Genomic DNA, 20,998 nt, shown 5'->3' on the forward strand with positions numbered 1-20,998 from the left:
ATTCTGTAGCATTCACTGCTGTATCCTCTGGAGAACAGTACTGGCTTTCAGTAAATATCTGTGGGATGAATAAAGAAATGATATATACCACATAACCTTCCACTGAGGCCGAGAGTACTAGCATTACAAAGAAACATTCTATATAACAAAGTTATATCAGTATTTCTGGTGAGTGACTATTTTCAAAACTGGTTCTAAAGAATTTTCTGCAATAAATGATTTTGCACAATAGATTTTGAGTTTTCCCTACAGAAAGAAAAGAGAAGATACCTGATGGAGGTCAGTCCTTTCTTTTGTCCTCCACAGGTAGACATCAGCCTTTATTTCTTTCAGTTCTCCAACTTTGCCAGCACGCCTTCCAGAAAAGCTGCTCACATTACCACACTGCCCAGGAAATGAGTGACAAACCAAATAGTTTGGAAGCTTTCACTTAATTCACTTATGTATGTTGGTGAAATGTATGGAAATACAATAGAGTATTTAAGTGTCTACTTATTTCTGCCATCTTGGCTGGGCCAGGAATGGTAGTGTGGGATGCCAGGAAGAGAAAATTTTCCACAGCTTCATAGAGAAAGAGTGTCCTAATATAGTAGAGATAGTGGCTACACATCAGGAATGAGGAAGTGGCAGGCACTTGTTCACTCTAAATTAGATGGTAGTATGTTTCTGTTGGAAACTGCATCCCATAAGAATTATTACTTGTAACCTCTGGGGAAACGGTCTACTAGAATATTAGTAGAATCCTTTCTCATATTACATATTTAAAATACCAGTACAGAGATCTAGGGAAAGCATAGGAAGAACTATTGTCACAGTTTTAAATGACACAAAACTGGAACAGATAGTTAATTGTGTAAACAAGAAACAAGATGCAGCTAATTGATTGTGTCATCTTGATAGTCATTAATTATAGAGTAGAACTCTATCCTCGGAGCCTGGTGTAGTGTCTGACAGGAGGTATTGCATAAAAATTTTGTAGAATGAGTGAGAAAAAAAAAGGCATGAACTTAGATCCAGATTTTACTTCATCATTTATTTAGTACTTTCAAACACATGTAATCATCTGATCCTCACATTCTCTTCCTCAGTGAGGAATCCAAGGATGACTTGATTAACCTAAGGCTACATAGAGCAAGCTGCTGAGTCAGGGCTTCAGCCTGGGCCTTCCCACTTTCCTGTTGCTTCCAAGTTTAATGGAACAAATGTAAAATCACTCTTTTAGGGTCAAAAAATTAAAATTTGCAAGTACAGATGGAAGACTGACTTGATAGAAGAACTTAATTCTACGAAAAAGTTCTTGTGGGGAGATATTTGCTTATAAACCATAGTAGAAAAGTATCCTCTTACTAAGTATTTTTTACATTATCATTTTACCCTGCTTTGATCTTGTGGTCCTTATGTAGATTACTTATATGCTCAATTATAACATCATGGTTTTTGCTGCTGAAGAAAATGTGTATGTTTAGCCAATGGAAGAAAGAAAATCAAAGTCAATGATAAAAGCTGTTTTCAAATTTTTGAAGAGAAGTACAGAAAAAGAGATTTCTTCTCTGTTGCTCTGAAAACTGAAGTAGGACTACATTGAAGTTAGAATTCTGTCATATTTCCTATCCCTTCTAAATTGTAGTCACTGAAGTCCAGAATTTACAGGTTTGGCCCAGCCCCATGTCAAAATATATCTGGAACACACTGGGGATTTTTTCCCCTCATAATCAAGTATCTGGAATAAATTGTGTTATCCTAAGATAAGATTGGTATTTGATATGCAGATGCAAATGCCTCTCATTCCCCAAACTCTTTCCTGACATCTGCATAGCTAGTTAGGTCTTTGCCTTGACAAGAAGATACCAAGTTCTGAGCTCAGACCCAATGGGTGGTGGCCCAGTGACCTTCCCATGTCCTGATAGCCTCCTTTCCTTTAGCCATATCCCTGTCTCCCTTAGAGTGTTCATATACCCCTAACTACCTGGCACAGTCCTGGTGCAATGATTTCTAGTACTCCTTTTCCCTTGCAGTAACCACTTTGCACAATAAGTTATATAGCCAGTTGGGTACCTAACTGATCTTTCCTAGAAGTAAATACCATTGTAGTTGCTGATCCTTATTGGTAAAGTCCATCAGCTCCCAGCTGGCTGAACATGAAGAAGAATTCTCTTAACAATTCAAGTAACTTAAAATAGTGGACAAGGTCAGAGACAGATCTCCTATCACTAATGCTTTTCTTTTATAACTGGTGTTTATTTAGTAGTTACATGACTGTTTCTCAGGGGTGTCATCAAAGAAGTTCTTACTTGGTTTTAAGAGTTGAGCATGGAGGCCTTTCAAGTACCTTCAGACTTATACTTTAGTCAGGTTACAAAAACTTGGAGAGGGAAGGTCTGTAAGGAGAGAATGCATGGCAACTTTGCCTTCTAGATTCTGAGTATTGTTTCTTCCCAATTTGTTACAAAAGAATTTTATTTGACCTCTATGGATTTTTAAAAGTTTGTTCTTGTGAATTGTGATTTGTGTGTGCTTATATGGTCAAATGGCTATTTGTTTTCTGTTTGCCACGGTTGTTTTGCTATTTTAAAACATAAGGTTTAGGGCTGGGGCTGTAGCTTAGTGGCAGAGCACCTGCCTTGCACATGTGAGGCACTGGGTTCAATCCTCAGCACCACATAAAAATAAACAAATAAAATAAGGTATGCTGTCCATCTACAACTACAAAAATTTTTTTAAAAAAAACATAAGGTTTAAAGAATTTTAAAAATCTTTGGTTGAAGGAAAATATGAGGGTAAACTGAATAATGGTAGCTAAACCTGAGATTCTTTTTTCTTAGCCAGGTATATTCCTATAGCTTTTGACAAATAAAGAAAATCTCTCTTAATAAGTTTCAGACACTTGTCTAAGTAACCTGTAAGCTTTTGACAAGTAAAGAAAATCATCTTAATAAGTTTCAGACACTTGTCTAAGTAACCTGTAATGCAATAACTAGCAGATGAGTCAATACTAGGATAAAGGGAATTATAGAAATATTATGGAGAATATAATGCTTTAATTTACATTAAACTTTTAAGAACCTAATATTTATGCAAATAAATTCTGTTCTGCTTATGGCTAGGAAGACGTTGTGATGAGCATTTGATTCTTTTCCAGCTCAAATTCCAAATTATTTCACTATTTTTTAAAAATCTTTTTTTTTTAAAGAGAGAGTGTGAGAGAGAGAGAATTTTTTTTAATATTTATTTTTTAGTTATCGGCGGACACAACATCTTTGTATGTGGTGCTGAGGATCGAACCTGGGCTGCACGCATGCCAGGCGAGCGCGCTACTGCTTGAGCCACATCCCCAGCCCTTAAAATCTTCTTAACAACAGGGCAATTTTAAAGAAAATTGCCTCTACAAATGAGGCAAGTAATGTCTCATAAGGTTTTAGTTCTGTTTTGTTTTTTGTTTTTGTTTTGATTTTTAGAATGAGTACATATATTTTTTTTGTTCTTGTTGTTAGATGTAGGAATGCCTATCCACCTGGATGTCCAGAGAAAAGAAACAGTCCAATAGCACTGCTCTCTCGCTAAAGAACATGAGTTTTAACACTGTCGTTCAGAACCAATGATTACAGTAGTTTTACAAATGTCCTGTTACTTACAGCTATCATGAGATACAGAAAACCTGTTTTTAACAGGGTGGTAGCATATGGGTCTGTTTGCTGTGACTATACACTTCTACACACTTCTTTTTCCCTGTTTGTATTTTAGTGCACTAGATAGACCAGGAACATTTTAGCAAAGTCTCTATAGCTAAAAATGTTAAATATCTATTTTCTATCAAAGAAGTATATGTTTATAGCTTTGGGGAACATATAATAGGAATCGATTCTTCTGAAAGAAAGCGAACCTCAGAAGCTCACATATTTTATCCTTGAGTGCTGCCCCCAGAGGCAGTGACTGCTCAGCACAATTGTTCCAGCACTGACCACTACATTTCTAGGCTTACTCTGTGCTAATATTTCTGAAGTTTTCAATTTTAGATATTATTTATAGATGTGGTCTTATGAAATAGAAAGATTTGTCTATTGTGCTGCCATTCTCTCCCACATATCTTCTCTCTCTTCCTCCTAAAATAGTTTGGTTACATTGATATGACTAAATATTCATCACAAATAAGCCATGAATGAAGCTCTTTCTTTTCTTTTACACATGGTTTGATTTTTCATTCTCTGTTTTTTACAAATCTTCCCTCTATTCTTCCCCTAAACTTTCTAACCAAGATGTGAAAAGACTCCCAGGGAGTCAATCAATGTTGGATCTGTTCCACTTTCCCCACTCCCTTCCTGGAATATCTCATCCTCTTTTAATTCCAAATTGGCAGTTTTCCGGCAGGTGTGCTGGAATGTTCCTTTTGTCTGCCTTCTGGGTTGGAGATCTTGTTCGATGCCTCATTTTCCTTTGGTTGGTGTCTTCCCTCATTTTCTCAGAGGACACTCTTCAGGAACTTCCTGCTACACAAGGTCTAAATATAATTTTCCATTATTTTCTGTGATTATTCTACTCTTATATGCTCATGGTTTGGCTGCCTTTTAGTTTGGAAATAACTTTCTTTCAAAAATGTAGAAACACTATTCTCTTTTACTTTCTAGGGTTCCTTTTGTGAAATCTGATGTTATTCAGTTGTCCAGTTCTTCACACATAATTCTTGATTTCTGGAAGCTTTTAAAATCTTTTATTACCAGTGATTGAAAATTTCTTGACAATGTTACTTAGTTATATTTTTTGCTGTTCCCCCCTCCTTCCATTCACTGTACAGGGCATTTGATAAGCTATTGAAATATCAAAATATTATCTTTCAGTTCCAGAAAGTTCTCTTGTAATTCCTTGCCCCCCCCCCCCCGCAATTTTGTCTTTTGTCTCCTCTTATAGCTCCTATGATTGGGACATTAGATCTATTGATCTGATTCTTTAGTTCTTAAAATTGTTAGCACAAAATGACAGAGCCAGGTGCAAACTTCACAGAGTAGCACAGCCTTTATTCAGCACTAGAGTCATGCCTCTGGCGGACCCACTTTCCTGATAGAAAATGAGCCACTGGCCAAGGGGGGAGTCTGTGCTTATATAGGTTACACTGAGACTTAATTATCGACAAAGCGTGTCAGGTTGGGCACTCAGGAAACAAATTTGTGAGAATTTGTCCATTCATATGATGAACATATAATGAATGGTCTATTTATTTTTTTAAATTAATTAATTAATTAATTTTACTGTAGAATGCATTTTGACATATAGTACACAAATGGAGACCAACTTCTTATTCCTCTGGCTGTACATGGTCAGAGTCACTCCACTAGTGTAATCATATGATTACATGTAACAATGTCTGTCTCTTTCTACTGTCCTTCCCATCCCCACAATCTCACCCCTCCCCTCATTCCCCTCTACACAAACCAAAGTTCCTTCATTCTTCCCTACTCCCCTGCCCGACTATGGATCAACATCCGCTTATCAGAGAAAACATTTGGATTTTGTTTTTGGGGATGAATGGTCTATTTAAAAGATTGGAAGTTCTGCATATAAACTAGGTTTGTTGATGGTTTTGTTTCATCATCTAGCTGTTATTCAGGAAGAATCTGACCATTTACTTAGGCTTGATTATTTTTCCTGAGATCTTCCAGTCTGTGGCAATAGAGAGAGGTGCTTATACTCTGAGAGATGGACAGGAAAAGGGTCAGGATCTTGCTATTCAGTATGAATTATCTTATTTTCCCTGGTTTTCTATCCCTTACCATACTCCCGCTCTGTGTTTAGTATCTGCCAGTCCTGAGTTCCCCTTGCTCTAGAGGTGTCTTCTCCAGAGACTGGAAATTTCCTATATAAATAGTAAGCATCATCCATCATGCCTGGAGCAGGGTCATCTGGTACCAAAGGATGAAGGGGCTGTGCTCTGTCTTTCACTCCTCCTTTCAGAGTTAGCAGGTAGCTTCAGTTCCCGAGTTACTTCTTAAATTCTGAAGTCCAATTTCACTTGCTTTTTATTGGCATCCCCTCATCATACAGATAGTTATCAAATTTTAAAGATAGTTATTTACCACTTGACATCTTCTTTCCATCTTGAAGATTTTTCTTGTCATTTTTCTTTTGAGCTTCTTGAGATTTTTTATGCCTTATTTTTTATTCCTTTATTAGCACTTTATTGAGACTTTGGAAAGAGTGCACATAAAGCCATATATTCAATCTCCAAATAAACCAGAACCCTTTCACCTTTTTCTTTACAGTGAAGGATGATGACATGCAGTTATCTCAAGACCAAGATAAATTGGTCAGGTAAGCTTTTCATTGTATACTTCTCTGTCCATTTATTTACCAAAAGGAAAATTGATTTAAACTGCTTATATTTTCTATAATCACTAAATTTCAATTATTTTTAACTTGGAAAAGGGAGTAGTTAGGTGTTGCTTTTACCTTATGTGTTTGCTTTTAAAAAATATGTTCAGGAAGAATGTGGAAATTATTGAATTCTTTCTATTGAATTTAAATTAAATGTAATTATATGAACTGAATATTATAAATATTAAATTATTATTATAAGTAATAAAAATATTATTCTATTTTTAATTTTGAAAAGGAAAAGGTTTTGTTGACAACAGAATGAGCACAAATCATTGTAAACCATAAAACTTTAAGAAATTTAGGAGAAGATTATGTTTATAGGAAAATAGTGATAGGGTTGAGGCCATTGTACCTTTTGGAGATAACCTGATAATGTGACACCAATTTTATGGTGAGCACCTCAAAGGCAGAAGCTCAGATACAATTCTGCAGCTTTTGCTTTCCTGTGAATTTCCACCCACTTTACCTTGTTAACGGATCAGAAGTAGAAAACAGCCACTTAGCTAGTGTTGAAACAGTGCTTGATTTAGCTCCTTCACTGGCTCTAAATAAGAGGGAAATTAGGCAACTTAAGGGCCTTCTGTTTATGCAACAGTGTTGGAAACTTGCAGGAAGATAATGTATAATCTAGTGAGTGAACAGTGCACTAGGTTGGAATTCAGTAGAGGCATAGCTGTCCCTTAAATATGTCAATGTGGTCCAGAGCATTCAATTATCCACACAGAATAGACCTGTTGTCCAGTGCACAAACACTATTTTATCATCTGTAAAACACTGAAGTCCCCCGGAACATAAAAAAGTCATTTTCTATATGTAGTATAGTTATTTTCAGTGCATAAAGATACAGTGTCAACATTAACTAATAAAGCAGTAGGAACAGACCTGAAAGCCTTCTGTGATCAAGCTTCAGTAGATTCTCTGAACTAAACCAAGGATAAATGACACCAGAATTAGGTCTTGTGCCATCCTGAACTCTCTAGAGAAGACCTTAGGCAAAACTCAGAGCAATAATCTAGATTTCAGATATTCTACACTCCTGGTGTATATCAGGATGCAATTTGTTATATATTCATGAATTCCAACATTTGCCTGTGGTACTTTTTTTTTTTTCGGTACTGGAAATTTAACCCAGGGCAATTTGCCACTGAGCCACATCCCCAGCCCTTTTTATTTTTTATTTTGAGACAGGGTCTTGCTAAGTTCCATAGGGCCTTGCTAAGTTGCTGAGGCTGATCTTGAACTTGCAATCCTCTTGTCTCGCCTCCCAAATTGTGGGATTACAGGCATGTCCCACCAAACTTGGAAGTACATCTGTTCTTAAATTGAGCTAATCTGTATCTAGTTTTTAATTTTAAAATAGTGTATTCACAGTGATGTCCTTCAGAAATTATTTGGAGATGCTGCTGTTAGCATTGTAGTGTTCTAACACCATAGGCTTAGAACTTCTCATTACTTCATGAACTGGAAGAACTGATCTGAATATAGAAACATATTCCAGAAGCATAGCCAGACAATTAAAACACTGTTTACAAAAGACATAATAAAACTCAGGTGAAGTCTGGTCAGCTGGGTAGAATATAATCAGGGGAAATCAGTTAATGTTCAGTAATTGAAGGTGACTTGAACTTGTGCTAGTCATCTGGGATGTTTCCCCATGGGATACCATCCACAGTTCATAGAGCAGGTTTTCATACATGGGAGAACAGCTACTTATGCATATATTTAAAATGCATTTACTGAGCATATATTCTATGCCAAGGCATTGTGCCCCAGCATTGGGGAAATGCCCCAAGTAACATGTGATACTAACTTCATGAGATTTATACTCAAGGATAAAGATGGCTTCTGAAGAGAAGAAAATACAGGGAGCTAGGCTGATTTTGTGTCCCACAGGACAAATATATGAAGCATGTTCCACCAAAGGATGCAGTTGGAAGGCCACAAGGCAAATATCAGGATCATGGCTAGGGAGGAATTTGAGGAATGCTAAGGTCAGAGCGAACCACATTTAAACTAATTAGCAGAAACTTCTTTCCCTGTAGCTTTCATTTTTTCTAAGCTTTCTCTAGAAACCTTCACTATTTAAAACAAGTTTTCTATCTCTCAAACCATCTCTTTGAAATATTGCAATGTAACATTTTCTTGGTCCATGCCTGTTTATTGTTCAGTTGCATAAATACTATATGATAAGTGCTATGACAGAGGTAAGATCAAGATATTGGAAGAGTGCAGAGGAAGAAATATCTTCCGAAGTCTTAGTAGGGGTTGGGAGAAGAGCATGTAAAGGACAGCTTGCAGAAGGAGGTGATGCCAGAGGTGATTTCTAAAGGTGGACTAGGAAATCATTTGTAGACCACAGAAGCAGGGCTTGCTAGGCAGAGGGAGTAGCACATGCAAAAGCATGGATAATGAGCAAGCACATTTCCAATACCTGGCCCACAGGAAGGCTTGTTGATGTCTCAAATAAAAAGTAAAAATGAATCATGAATGCCAGGGGCAATCAAGGTGTTAGTGTGAGGAGCTGACATACAAAGCCAAAGAGGGAAATGGAGAGGAGGATTGGTTGCTAGATAACGGAGAAGAAAATGAGACAGACAGATGCTAAAAACAATAATCCCTCTTCATCCCAGAGATTCATTCTAATAGCCCCAGGGATGCTGAAACTGCAGATAATACCAAACTATATTTTTTTCTGTTTTTCCTATATATCTGTATGATAAAGTTTAATTTATAAATTAAGCACACTAGGAGATTAGCAATAGTAACTAGTAAGAAAATAGAACCATTATGATAATATACTACAATAAAAATTATGTGTGTGCTCTATCTTTCAAAATTTCTTATTTTACTATACCTATGCTGCTTCTTATGAGATGATACAATGCCTATATGTTAAGATGAAGTGAGGGCAATGCTATAGGCATTGTGACATAGCATTAAGTTATTATGTAAAGGTTACTTGAACACAAGTACTTCTATACTGTGACAGTCAATCTGACAACCAAAATGGCTATTAAATGACTAATGGGCAGGTAGTATATATATAGCATGGATACACTGGACAAAGAGACAATTCATCTCCAAGGTGGATAAAGCTAAATGGCACAAGATTTTATCATGCTACTCAAAATCTGTGCAATTTAAAACTTTGGAATTTTTTATTTCTGAAATTTTCCATTTAATATTTTTACCCCACAGTTGACTATGGGTAACTAAAACTGCAGAGAATAAAACTATGGAAAAGGGGGACTGCTGCAAATCATTTTTTTTCATGGGTAATATGATTATATATATCGTAAAATCCAAATGAATACACAAAACTTGGAAATTAAGAAGTTTAGCAAGGTCTCTGGATCCAGGATGAATATTTAAAAATCAGGGACTTGGGATGTAGCTCAGTGGTAGTGCACTTGCCTACCATTCACAAGGCTCCAAATTTAATTTTTGCAAGAGAAAAAAATTAACTGTATTTCTACATGTTCACAATGGACAAATAGAAAATGAAAGATTTAAAATGTAATTTATAACAGTATCAAAACGTAACAAAAGATGCACAAGATACCTATACTGAAAATCATAAACTATTTCTGAGAGAAATAGTAAAAGACCTAAAGGAATAGAATGAAATAGTCACCATTTGTTTCTTGGGAAAGACTAAATATTATTATTATGTCAGTTCTTCAAAATTAATTTATAGATTCAATTCAACATAATAAAAAAATCAGCAGGGTTTTTTTTCTGGAAATTTATAAGCTGACTCCAAAATACATCTTGAAATGCAAAGGATTTAGAGTAGCAAGGCAATCTTAAAGAACAAAAAGGATTGACACATCCCCAATATCAAGATATATTGTTCTAGAAAGCTACAATAAACCTTGCTCTAATTCAATCTTTTTAAGTCAAGTTACTATCCCTGAAATAGGCATTATGATCAGACAGTACCTGAACTCCTTGCGCTCTCATGTGGAATGGGCCAGTCTCACCAGAATGCATGGATTCTACATAAAGTGGGAAGAATGAATTAGCTATTGAGGAGGCAACCAGGGTCCACTATAAGATCAACCTTCATTTTCAAAATCTGTTAATTGGACTCAAACCTTGTTGAATAAGAATTTAACAAGCAGATAGAGGAAAAGAGTGTCTAAATAGAAAAGCTTGCACAAAAATAGAAGTGTGGTATTAGGTATCCTCAGGATCTGCAGGAAATTCCATGTGATGGAGCCTCTGGACATAGGGATAAGACTAGTAAAAGAAAAGACTGGAAATGCTCAGATTCCAACCTGTAAGTATTCAGACTTTATCCTATAGAATTAGATAACCAAATGTGGTTTTGCAGTGAGGCCTAACAACCTGGAATAGGGAGAGATGTTGAGGAAGCTGTCTAGAGTTAGCAGGAGAGAAATGACGGTGCCCTTATCAAAGGCAATTGAGACCAGCCGGCACCAAGTACTGAAGAGCTGTTAAACTTGGCCCTGCTCATGCATGATTTCATTGAATGTTGGCAACACCCACTTGAGAAAGTTCTATATCTTACTTTTATAGATGAGGAAACAGGTTTGGAGAGACTAGGTAACTTGCTTAGATTCGCGCTACTAATAAGTAGTGGTGCCAGAAGGTATTAACACAGCTCAGCTGACCACAGACCCTGCTCTCAACCATGATACCAAAGACTGGGGGCATGAGAGAGAGGAAAGTTCCAACCAGAGGTTCAGCCATTAGGCTGTGGTTGTAGCTGGGGCAATTGCTTGCACGAAATAGCACTGCCATTGTTTTCTTCCTCTCTTAATGAACCTTTCTGGTTCCTTCACCGGCTCCTTTTAACTATGAGCTGGTTTCTGTTCTTTCTTTTCTGAACACTTACTTAAGTCTTTCGGAGGTTGTTTCCCCTAATGGCTTCATCCATCAACCTTTATGTTGATTTGACCCAAATCCCTGTTTTCCATTTCCAATTTCTCATTCACAGTCCTAACGGTCATTTTGACTTATCCGTCTATGCTCTCGTCACCTAAAGCCCATGTCTAAAATTAAACTCATATTTTACTTCAGTTTCTCTTGGTGTAAAACTAGTTTTCTGGGCTTTAGCGTATTTGACCCTAACATTCCTTTACCTTTCATGCTGTTAGGTAACCAGTGAGTAGATTCCTCTGCATTATTATCTTAAGATTCATCTCCTCCTCCTCCTAGCCTTTACTCCCATTCTATTAGCTCTCAGTTATCTCATGCCTAAATTAGTGAATTTGTTTTCTAAATGAATGTGTTTTCTAAATGAATGTGTTTTTCTGTTTCCTAGTCTGCCCTGCATTTAGTCTACCTTATATTAATCCACTTGGTGTACTACCCCCAGAGGAAAACGTTGCTCTGAAATTGATTTCATCATTTACTTGCCTATTCGAGAACTACTGGTGGTGGCTCTCTGTTACCTATGAATCAAGATGACTGAATTAGGTTGGGTGCAGTGGTATGGACTCCTGAAATCCTAGTGATTCAGGAGGCTAAGGAAGGAGAATTGCAAGTTCAAGGCCATCCTGGGCAACTGAGTCAGTGCCTATGGGCTTAGCCCCCAGTACTAAACAAACAAACAAAAAACCCCAAAACCTGAATCTGCTCTAAACCATTCTCTGCATAAAATTTGAGGATCCTGCACTGCCCCATTTCACTTATTTTTATGAAACTCCAACTACTTCAAATTTGAATGCTGCACAATAGTCAGTTGTCTTCTCTCTCTCATCTCCCCCTCCCCCGCCCCAACATCCTCTGTACACCTTGTTTCCCTGGCCGAAGATGCCTCCTTCTTACTGTTTTCTAGATCCATACTCCAAATGACTTTTGCCCTGATGGAGTCACAACAAAACCTCCCTCCTCTAACTTCTTTGTTATTTCCACTGCTCAAGAGTTCATGCATTATCTTCTCCAAATATCTGGGTCAAACCTTCTAACACTTTATTGTGCTAATATAGAAAACGTCTGTTCACTACTCCATCTTATTTTCCCAGCAAGATAGGAGGCTTTAATGGTCAATTCAAAATTATGGCTTCTACTTTTTTGCAGTTATACTGTCAATGATAATATTCAATAAATTCCTGTTATTGGTTGAAACTATAAACACATGAGTATTTTGTGCTGTGTATATCCTTGTAAGCTTAGTAGTTTATCTGAATAATAGGAAAATACAGTTACTGTTCCCCTATTTTAAGGGGCTATTTCCACTAAAATTGAAAATGCAAATATTTCCAAATGTTTAAGATATTCTGTTTTCTATGTTCAAACTAACTACTGTTATACCTTTTAGCAAAATATTTTTAATTATTCTAGAAGAAAAGGGAAAAAAAGCCTCTGAAGGCTAACAGTTGAAATTGAACAGTACACCCTGGGGAAGGGAGAAGGTCATGGGTCATCTTCAAACAGACTAAAAACAACGGAGACGATTGTGCCTGAAGATGGTGTATTTTTTTTTCACGAGACAGTGTGTTGACAGTTTCCTTCCTCTTGGGTCATTGTTGTCTGCTAAATGATCTGTGACAGAAAATTGATCACAAGCTTTTCCACGCAGGAGATATAATGCAGCCTTTCATTTTGTTACCTCTGTTGCCAAATGCTGAAACATTTCATTGGCAAATTAATGTTAGTTTAGTATATCATTTAGTGGGGTAAATCACAGCATGCAGCTCTGGAAGTAATAATAGTAATGATTAATTTATCTTTTCCAAGTTTCAGATTTCTACTTAAGTGTGAATGGGAAAGTAATAACACATTTGAAAAATGTTAGTCTTAAAACTAGGTGTCTGTAATTGTTACTTAAACAAATGAATGCATTAACACGTTTAGATATTGCTCCATTAATTTCAAAATTGAGTCAAATATTTACTTCAAGGTACCTATGATTCATCTATAAAAATTAATGCTAAAATATTCATTCTAACTGAAAAATTACTTCTTTTTCCAAAGAGCTAGGAACTTAAAAATCAGAAAACAAGCATAAAATAGTTTACATTTAATATTTAAACATCTATTTAAGTCATTCAGTTGGTGATTTTACACATCTGAAAAATATCTCTAAGCAATATTTTATTTATAGATTATTAAGAATTTCTGCACTCAAAAAGTTTGTAGTAAAAATACTTGGAAATACAATTGTTTAGAGACTGTTTTGCAGTGCCCATTTAATACTATATTATGATCTTTGCCCTCCTATTAGCACATAGTAATATTGACAAAAGGAAGGAAAAGTACGGGCAGAAGGATTAAAAAAGAGTTAGGTTTTTTTCCTTTTTTTGAAAATTACCAGACTGTAAAAATAAAACTAAAATCCTATTGTTTTTTATTCTCTCTTCATTAAGAAGGAGGAAATAAAGGTGATTTTACTGAAATTTGACATAAAATGCAAGAAATTTGTTTACTGCAGAGTGAGAAAATGTACAGGAATAATACTTTGCTTAAAGTTCTCTTTTATTGTTAGATGTAAGATAGAGGTCATAAACTTATATTTTTCTTTTTATTCAGATGGGTGCACACTTACGTTCATTAATGAAAAATGATTTGGACAATTTTCTTTTCTGTTATTTGTATTCATCTGAGGGTGAAATTCATCTGTTAGATTTACATATTAGAATTGCTTGTTAGAGGGACTAGGGTTGTGGCTCAGTGGTAGAGTGCTTGCCTAGCATGTGCGAGGCACTGGGTTCGATCCTCAGCACCACATAAAAATAAATAAAATAAAGGCATGTGTCCAACAACAATCAAAAAAATATTTTTTTTTAAAAAGAGAATTGCTTGTTAGAATTTGCATATCAGTCCAATGTCTTATGACAAGATATTATCTGAATGATCCACTCTGATAAAAATTTTAAAAAAATATTTATTTTTTAGTTGTAGGTGGACACAATACCTTTATTTTATTTTTATGTGGTGCTGAGGATCGAACCCAGAGCCTCACGCATGCTAGGCGAGCACTTTTCCTCTGAGCCACAACCCCAGCCCCCACTCTGATAAATTTTGAAAAGCAAATTTACAAACTACTCATTGTCTGATTTTTATTTATATTTTCAGATCAATTAAATCCATCTCATTTAATGATTACTACAAGACATGGTCTAGAATAGCCACATCCAAAGCGACAGAATCCTACAGAGCTCCACGTAAGGTGATCTTGCCTTATCCTCTATCCTTTTGGTGTACATTCATTTGTTCATTATTCTCAGCTTGTCTTGATTCCAAAGGCTAATTGCAACATATCTGCTATGTAAGAGCAGTAAACTTGTCTGCTAGATCTATATACTATTCATTCAACAACTATTAATTTAGTTCCTCTTTTGTGTGGAGCCCTGAACTAAAGTCTGATTAAAAGCCAAGAAGGAAAGATAGGCAATTGGAAGAATAGAAGACGAAGTTCTTAATTTTATGAGGTTTATCTAACTCCCTTCACCCCAGAAAGAAAGCTTTGCAGCAGGAGGAGACTTTAAAATTCTAAACACAATTATCCTCTAAGCCAGAGGAAGAATTAAGTAGAAATTCAGAGAGAAAAACGTAAGAACCTAGGGGTGTTTGATTATATCAGTCTAAGAGGAAAAATCAGCTGTTATCATCACACATACAGAACAAAAAGACAGAATGCAAGAGCTGGACATCTTTCCAGTTCCATTTCACTGGATTCTTAGATAACTGTTTCATTATTTGGATCTAAGTGGGTTAAGAATTTGCCTGAGCCATCCTACTGACATGATGGTGCATTCTGAAGCTAGTAGAGTGACTTCCTAAGATTCAGGGGGAACTTTTAGTCCATCTCTCTGTCCCGTCCGGCAGGACACATCAACGTGGGCAGTGAACCTAGATGGGGAGGAATGAAGGGACAAGAGACACGAAAGGTGACAGCAAGACAAAAGTTCTGATCAAGCTGCAAACTTTTATTGTTCACACAGGGGTATTTATATGGTGGGGATGGGGAAGCTCTCTTATCGGCAGTTGCTGGATGTCTGCACAAGGTGAGATAACCGCAGGATGTTTCAGGAAGATAGGTTTCAGGAAGATAGGTGGCCGCAGGATGTCTCAGGTGAGATAAGTAGCTGCAGGATGCCTCCCAGGCAGGATGTCTCCCAGGGGGCTGTCAGGCTAATCTTTGAAGGAGAATTTCCTTCTAGTCCCTGACATCTTCCCCCTTTCTTATATAAAATATTTGACCATACCTTATTGGCCATGTTTTTAGGGGGTGATAGAGGCTCTGTTCCTCTAGAAGGCCTTAGAATATCTCCTGATCCGAGCGAGCGTCTTCACTAGGAGATTTCGTGGTGGCCTTGGCATGTTTTTGGAGGAGACGGCTTTGAGGGGGGAGCATGCCAACCGCCATGCACCAGAGCGTGTCACTCAGAGGTCTTGGGTTTTGGGATCCGTGGATCCATCCTCCTGCAGTCCTTCCTGCACCCTCTGTCATTATGGCCTAACGTCCTCACTCCATGGGTGCGTCCTCCCCCAAGCGGAGGGGCCCATGGAGGAGCGAACCCTTATGGCAAGGGCAGAAGATGGTTGGTCAGAGCTGTTACTTATACTTTTATATAAGAAAGAGAGATCTGTGGGGATGTAAACTTAAGAAATAAGCCTGAAAGAAGGGTAGAACATCCTTTTAAATGTTGGCAGCGCGGTCTTCCATCTCCAAACGGTGATAGTGGACCTGTATGGGCTTAGAGGCCAAAATATTAATCTGTTCTTTAATAAATTGTACCAGCCTGTTTATAATGCAGGGTCCTATGGACACCATTAAAAGCAAACCCAACAAAGGGCCTAATAAGGGAAGAAGGTAGGGTAAAAATCCATTAAGCCCAGTCCAGAGGGGATTTTCAAATAGTTCCCTTCTTCTCTTTTCTAGATCTTCTTGAAGCTGCTTAATTTTAGTGCGTACTATGCCTGATTTATTGGCATAAAAGCAGCATCTTTCCCCTAAGGCCAAGCAAATACCTCCCTGGTTAGCTGTCAGCAAATCTAAGCCTCGTCTGTTTTGAAGGACCACTTCTGCCAGGTTGTCTATTTGGTCCTGTAAATCTTTAATAGTTCCTGATAGAGTTTGTACATCATCTATAAGTTGTTGAGATAGGCGACGGTAAGAGTGTATAGCCGTGCCTAAGCCAGCTGTACCTGTGCCCACAGCAGCTGTTATTCCAAGGCTGGCAAGGAGTGGTAAGGCCTGTATTGCCCGCCTGTCTTTTGACTAAGGTGTCTAGGCTAGGAATGGGTAGAGGTTCATCTCCTGGGACAATAGTTATATCAGGGAGTAATAAGGCAAGAACACAGCCACTGGTCCAATTCGCTGGAAGCCTGGGGAAGGCTGAGTTTCCTCCACACATAAAAACTGTGCCATTGGGGGGACAAAGAGATGGGGTGGGTGAGGAATAATTTTTTACTGTTGAGCAATTTCCAAAGGAAGTAACTCCAACATCAATATCATAGGTATTATTCTGCATCGCGCCTAAAAGACATGATGTAAAAGTGCCTATAGGCTGTACTTTAAAAGGAAATCCAGGTTGGCATGTATTATCATTGTCTATGATAGAATTAATAGGAACTGCCATAGGCATGATTGCCCCTGTTGTCATGCAGAGCCAGCAATCACCAGCAAGGGTGGGGTTGGAATTATTAAGCAAGGAGAAGGTAGTTTCCAAAATATCTAATGTATTGGTATCTAAATCTGGGAGCTGGGATTTAGGCAGCATTAAGGAATGATATGTGAGCTCAGGGATTTGGGGTTTCAAAAGTTTGATTATCTGAAGATGCTTGACAGCATCAGTGGGTCCTCCACCATCAGAGACCCCTGTAGGGGCCTTAATGGGCCAGCAGGAGGGTTTACCGACAGTGCCTTGGCATCCAGCTGACTATAACTTGGTATATATGCCTTCTCCTCCCCGGTCAAAGAGGAGGGGGGTATAATGAATAGTGGTCCCCTCTGCTGCATGAGTTTTAGTTAGGGTGGCTTCAAAAAATTGTTCTCCCTGCTTGTTAACACAAATTGAGGCTGACGCATAACAAGAGACATGCATCGCCTGGGTATGCATACAAGTTGCAGAACAATTTTAGAGAGCTTTGAGAGATATCAATAAAAATATAGTTAAAATCCTTAGATATTTTGTAGACATAATTATAATTATCATCTTATGAGTTTGAACAGTAACTTTGAGAATTAGAAACTACTTGAAGATTGTATTTTCACTTAAAAGCACATTTATCTCAAATATCTGTAACTGAAAAGGCAGAGTATCTGATAAATGTAAATACAAAACATAAATAATGGGTTTTCTGTTGAAGAAAAACAATTAGGCAAATATATATTAACTAATCAATTAGGCATGTGCTAATTATTTTATCGATTAACAAATATAGATTATCTAAATATCTTAAAAATATATATATTAAGAATAAGAACATAACTTATAATTGTATTAATTTTATGTAACCACGTGGTCTTAAAATATTTGGATCCATTTTAATTTATTTTTAACTAGGAGTGCACTCTTCTATGTGACGTCACTTAATGTAACTGAAATAAAATCCTTGTTGAGTATACATATTTATTTTTTATAGTTAGGAATGAGAATAAGGATTTTTTGGTCATCACAGGAACATTGCCGGCTTTGTTCCTGTGGCAAGCAAATGCATCCTCATAACCTCCAAAATTAAAAGTAAAATATAAAGAAGCATGTTTGATATCTCTCATCAATAGAACATTATTTAGTAACACATCTATAGAGAAAAGTCAGGTTATTTAACTCAGAACTAACTTAAATTTAGGGCTGCAACATAGAAAGCTGTGGAATTAAATTTTGTCTGAAAAAGATATCTTTTGTTAGCATTTACAGGTAGGCATTCTTAAAAATACAGGCTCTGAACAGCTCCAGTAGAAATCTGAAACACAGTAGTACAGATTAGTGGCTGGAAGGCGGAACTAGAAGTCCTGTCTGAGTGACTGTGGAAGAACCAATCGGAAGCCCGCGAAAGTGTGGGAGGTGGGACCAGGAAGCCCGCTCTTCTGGCCAGGCACCCCATGGTTACCATGGTGATGCAAACAACATGGAGTCTGCTGCCCATTTTCGGGGCAAAAGTTCCCCAAGTTTTCCTAGCCGATTGCATTTTGTTTGATTTTGTCTGCATTTTCCCCCGCCTGGCCAAGATCTTACTGCGGTAGCAGCTTGTTCTGTCTCTGCGACCTGCGGTTGCAGCTCGTGTACATCCTGCACTTTTTTCTGTGGCACGTGGGTGCTCCAAAGGTTTTTTAGCAGCAAACGCTAGCATTACCATCAGATCTTAAGTTAGTCTGTTTGGCATTTAGGTCAAGTAATTCAAGGGTTAAAAGCACTGCTGGCCGCAGGGGCTAGGACCCCATAGCAAGCAGCAGCGGCTAAAGTCTCTTGTCCCCAGTGGCTGAGTTACAGCCATTCTGATTCATAGGACAATCAAGTAGTAAAAAGGTCCGTACATACTTTCTGAGTATTGACAAAAACAGTAGAAAATTGAAACTTATTTCTCTCCAGGTAAACATCACATTTTCTCTCCCTTTTTCTCACTCTCCTAGTGCAAACTTCTAGAACATAAAGGCCAAAAAATCTTTTTTTTTTTTTAAGCTTTTTTTTTTTTAATTAATTAGGTTCCAGTAAGAAAAGGTGGGAACAGGCACCTTTTCTGGGCCAAAGGATTCATAATAATCTTTTAAACAGTCTCCTACTCTAAGCCATCTTTTACCATCGATGGTCCCTTCAAGGGGAAACCATGGACACAATTCTCCTATGTATGAAAAGAATAATTTTAAGTCCTTTTTCTTAACACGTGCCCCCCGTGTCTTGAGGGCCTCCTTGAGGCCTGACAAAAATAACTCATGTGACGAAACTGCTTGTCCCATGGTGGGTCACTCACCTTGCGTCGTCCTCACTCTCCTCCTGGATCTGTCTCTCGGTTGTGTCTGCCGAGGCGATCTCGCGCTCCCGCTTGGCCAAGTCTTCCCGGAGGACGGCGTTCCCCCTCAGTCAAAGGCTCGAGCCCCACACTGGGCGCCAAATGTCCCGTCCGGCAGGACACATCAACGTGGGCAGTGAACCTAGATGGGGAGGAATGAAGGGACAAGAGACACGAAAGGTGACAGCAAGACAAAAGTTCTGATCAAGCTGCAAACTTTTATTGTTCACACAGGGGTATTTATATGGTGGGGATGGGGAAGCTCTCTTATCGGCAGTTGCTGGATGTCTGCACAAGGTGAGATAACCGCAGGATGTTTCAGGAAGATAGGTTTCAGGAAGATAGGTGGCCGCAGGATGTCTCAGGTGAGATAAGTAGCTGCAGGATGCCTCCCAGGCAGGATGTCTCCCAGGGGGCTGTCAGGCTAATCTTTGAAGGAGAATTTCCTTCTAGTCCCTGACATCTCTCAAACTCTTATCAGCTATGTTCTCCTGGCTTTATATGATACCATACAACCATGATTTTCTTCTTTTGAGCACTCCTCTGCCCTTTTCCTTAAAAAATAACTTCTTTTTTTTCAATGTTTTCTACCTTCTCTCTGAAAGACCTCTTCTACTACCATGTTTTGCAGTAGCCTCAAGCCACATCTCAAGCAGAGCCCTCTTTTGAATTCTACATGCATATTTACAACTGTTCATTGGACATCTCATCTACATGCATTATGAGCAGATCATATTTAATATGTCCCAAAGTAAATTCATTCTCTTGCCCCACTCCCTATTCTGTCTTCTGAATTCCTCTCTTGGTCAGTAGGAGATCACTGTTTTTATATTATCTTACCAAAACCGTAATCTGTTTTTATTCCTCTCAGTCTCTCTCATTAAACCTTATTGACTGATTTATCTTAGAATATTATGAATGCTTCTACTCAGCTCCACCCCATGAGCACTGCCTTAATCTGGAGTCTCTTTAATATTTCATCTCATCATCGTGACAGTTTCCTAACTATTACAAAAAGTTGTTAGATTTAGAATTAGAACAAAAAATAGTATTAAAATGAGCAAATACCCCCAAAAGTGAGGTACATATTTTTTAAGAAATCACATATTCTTTCAAAAGGTTGGTTACTAATTATTTTGTGATTATTCATTACCTATTACCATCCTCACTTACTCATAGATTAGTGGTGGAAAATAATTTAAGGTGCTTTAAAAATATATTATTATTATTATTATTATTATTATTATTATTATTATTATGGTGTTTGGGCCTTGCACAGGCTAGGTAAGCACTCTATCACTGAACTACGTCTCCATTCCAAAATTAGCATCTTTTTATATTGTTATACTGGGTATAAAACCTAGGACCCTGAACACTGTAAGCAAATGCTATGCCACTGAGCTATACCTTAAGCCCTGGCTCTTTAAGATAAACAGATTTTTGCAACTCTCTCAGTATAAAGAGTTTTTTATTATTATTTCTGGTACTAGAATACATGAATGTTTAATTTCAAAGACTTGTGGTCAATTCATCAAACATATTTGCTTAGTCAATTCATCAAACATATTTGAGTACCTACTACACATGAGACACTGAGGAGAGAGATGCATTTTAGGGGCAAAAGCCACTTAGTGGCACAAACATGGTGGTAAGAGACATTTGTTGATGCACTCCAGGGAATGACTCCAAGTCAAATTCCTTCAAT

General features: G+C 37.6%; 1 protein-coding gene across 1 annotated transcript in view; it reads left to right on the forward strand.

The window, feature by feature from the left end:
* Ube2u (ubiquitin conjugating enzyme E2 U) overlaps positions 1-20,998 on the forward strand; it is a 38,448-nt gene that overhangs the window by 9,884 nt on the left and 7,566 nt on the right. Inside the window, exons 6-7 of the mRNA XM_027949465.2 lie at positions 6,252-6,300; positions 14,413-14,501. Of these exons, the coding sequence (XP_027805266.1) occupies positions 6,252-6,300; positions 14,413-14,501 (138 nt within the window). The remainder of the gene's footprint in view (positions 1-6,251; positions 6,301-14,412; positions 14,502-20,998) is intronic.

This window comes from Marmota flaviventris, chromosome 10, assembly GCF_047511675.1.
Source record: "Marmota flaviventris isolate mMarFla1 chromosome 10, mMarFla1.hap1, whole genome shotgun sequence".
In the NCBI taxonomy this organism is placed as follows: domain Eukaryota; kingdom Metazoa; phylum Chordata; class Mammalia; order Rodentia; family Sciuridae; genus Marmota; species Marmota flaviventris.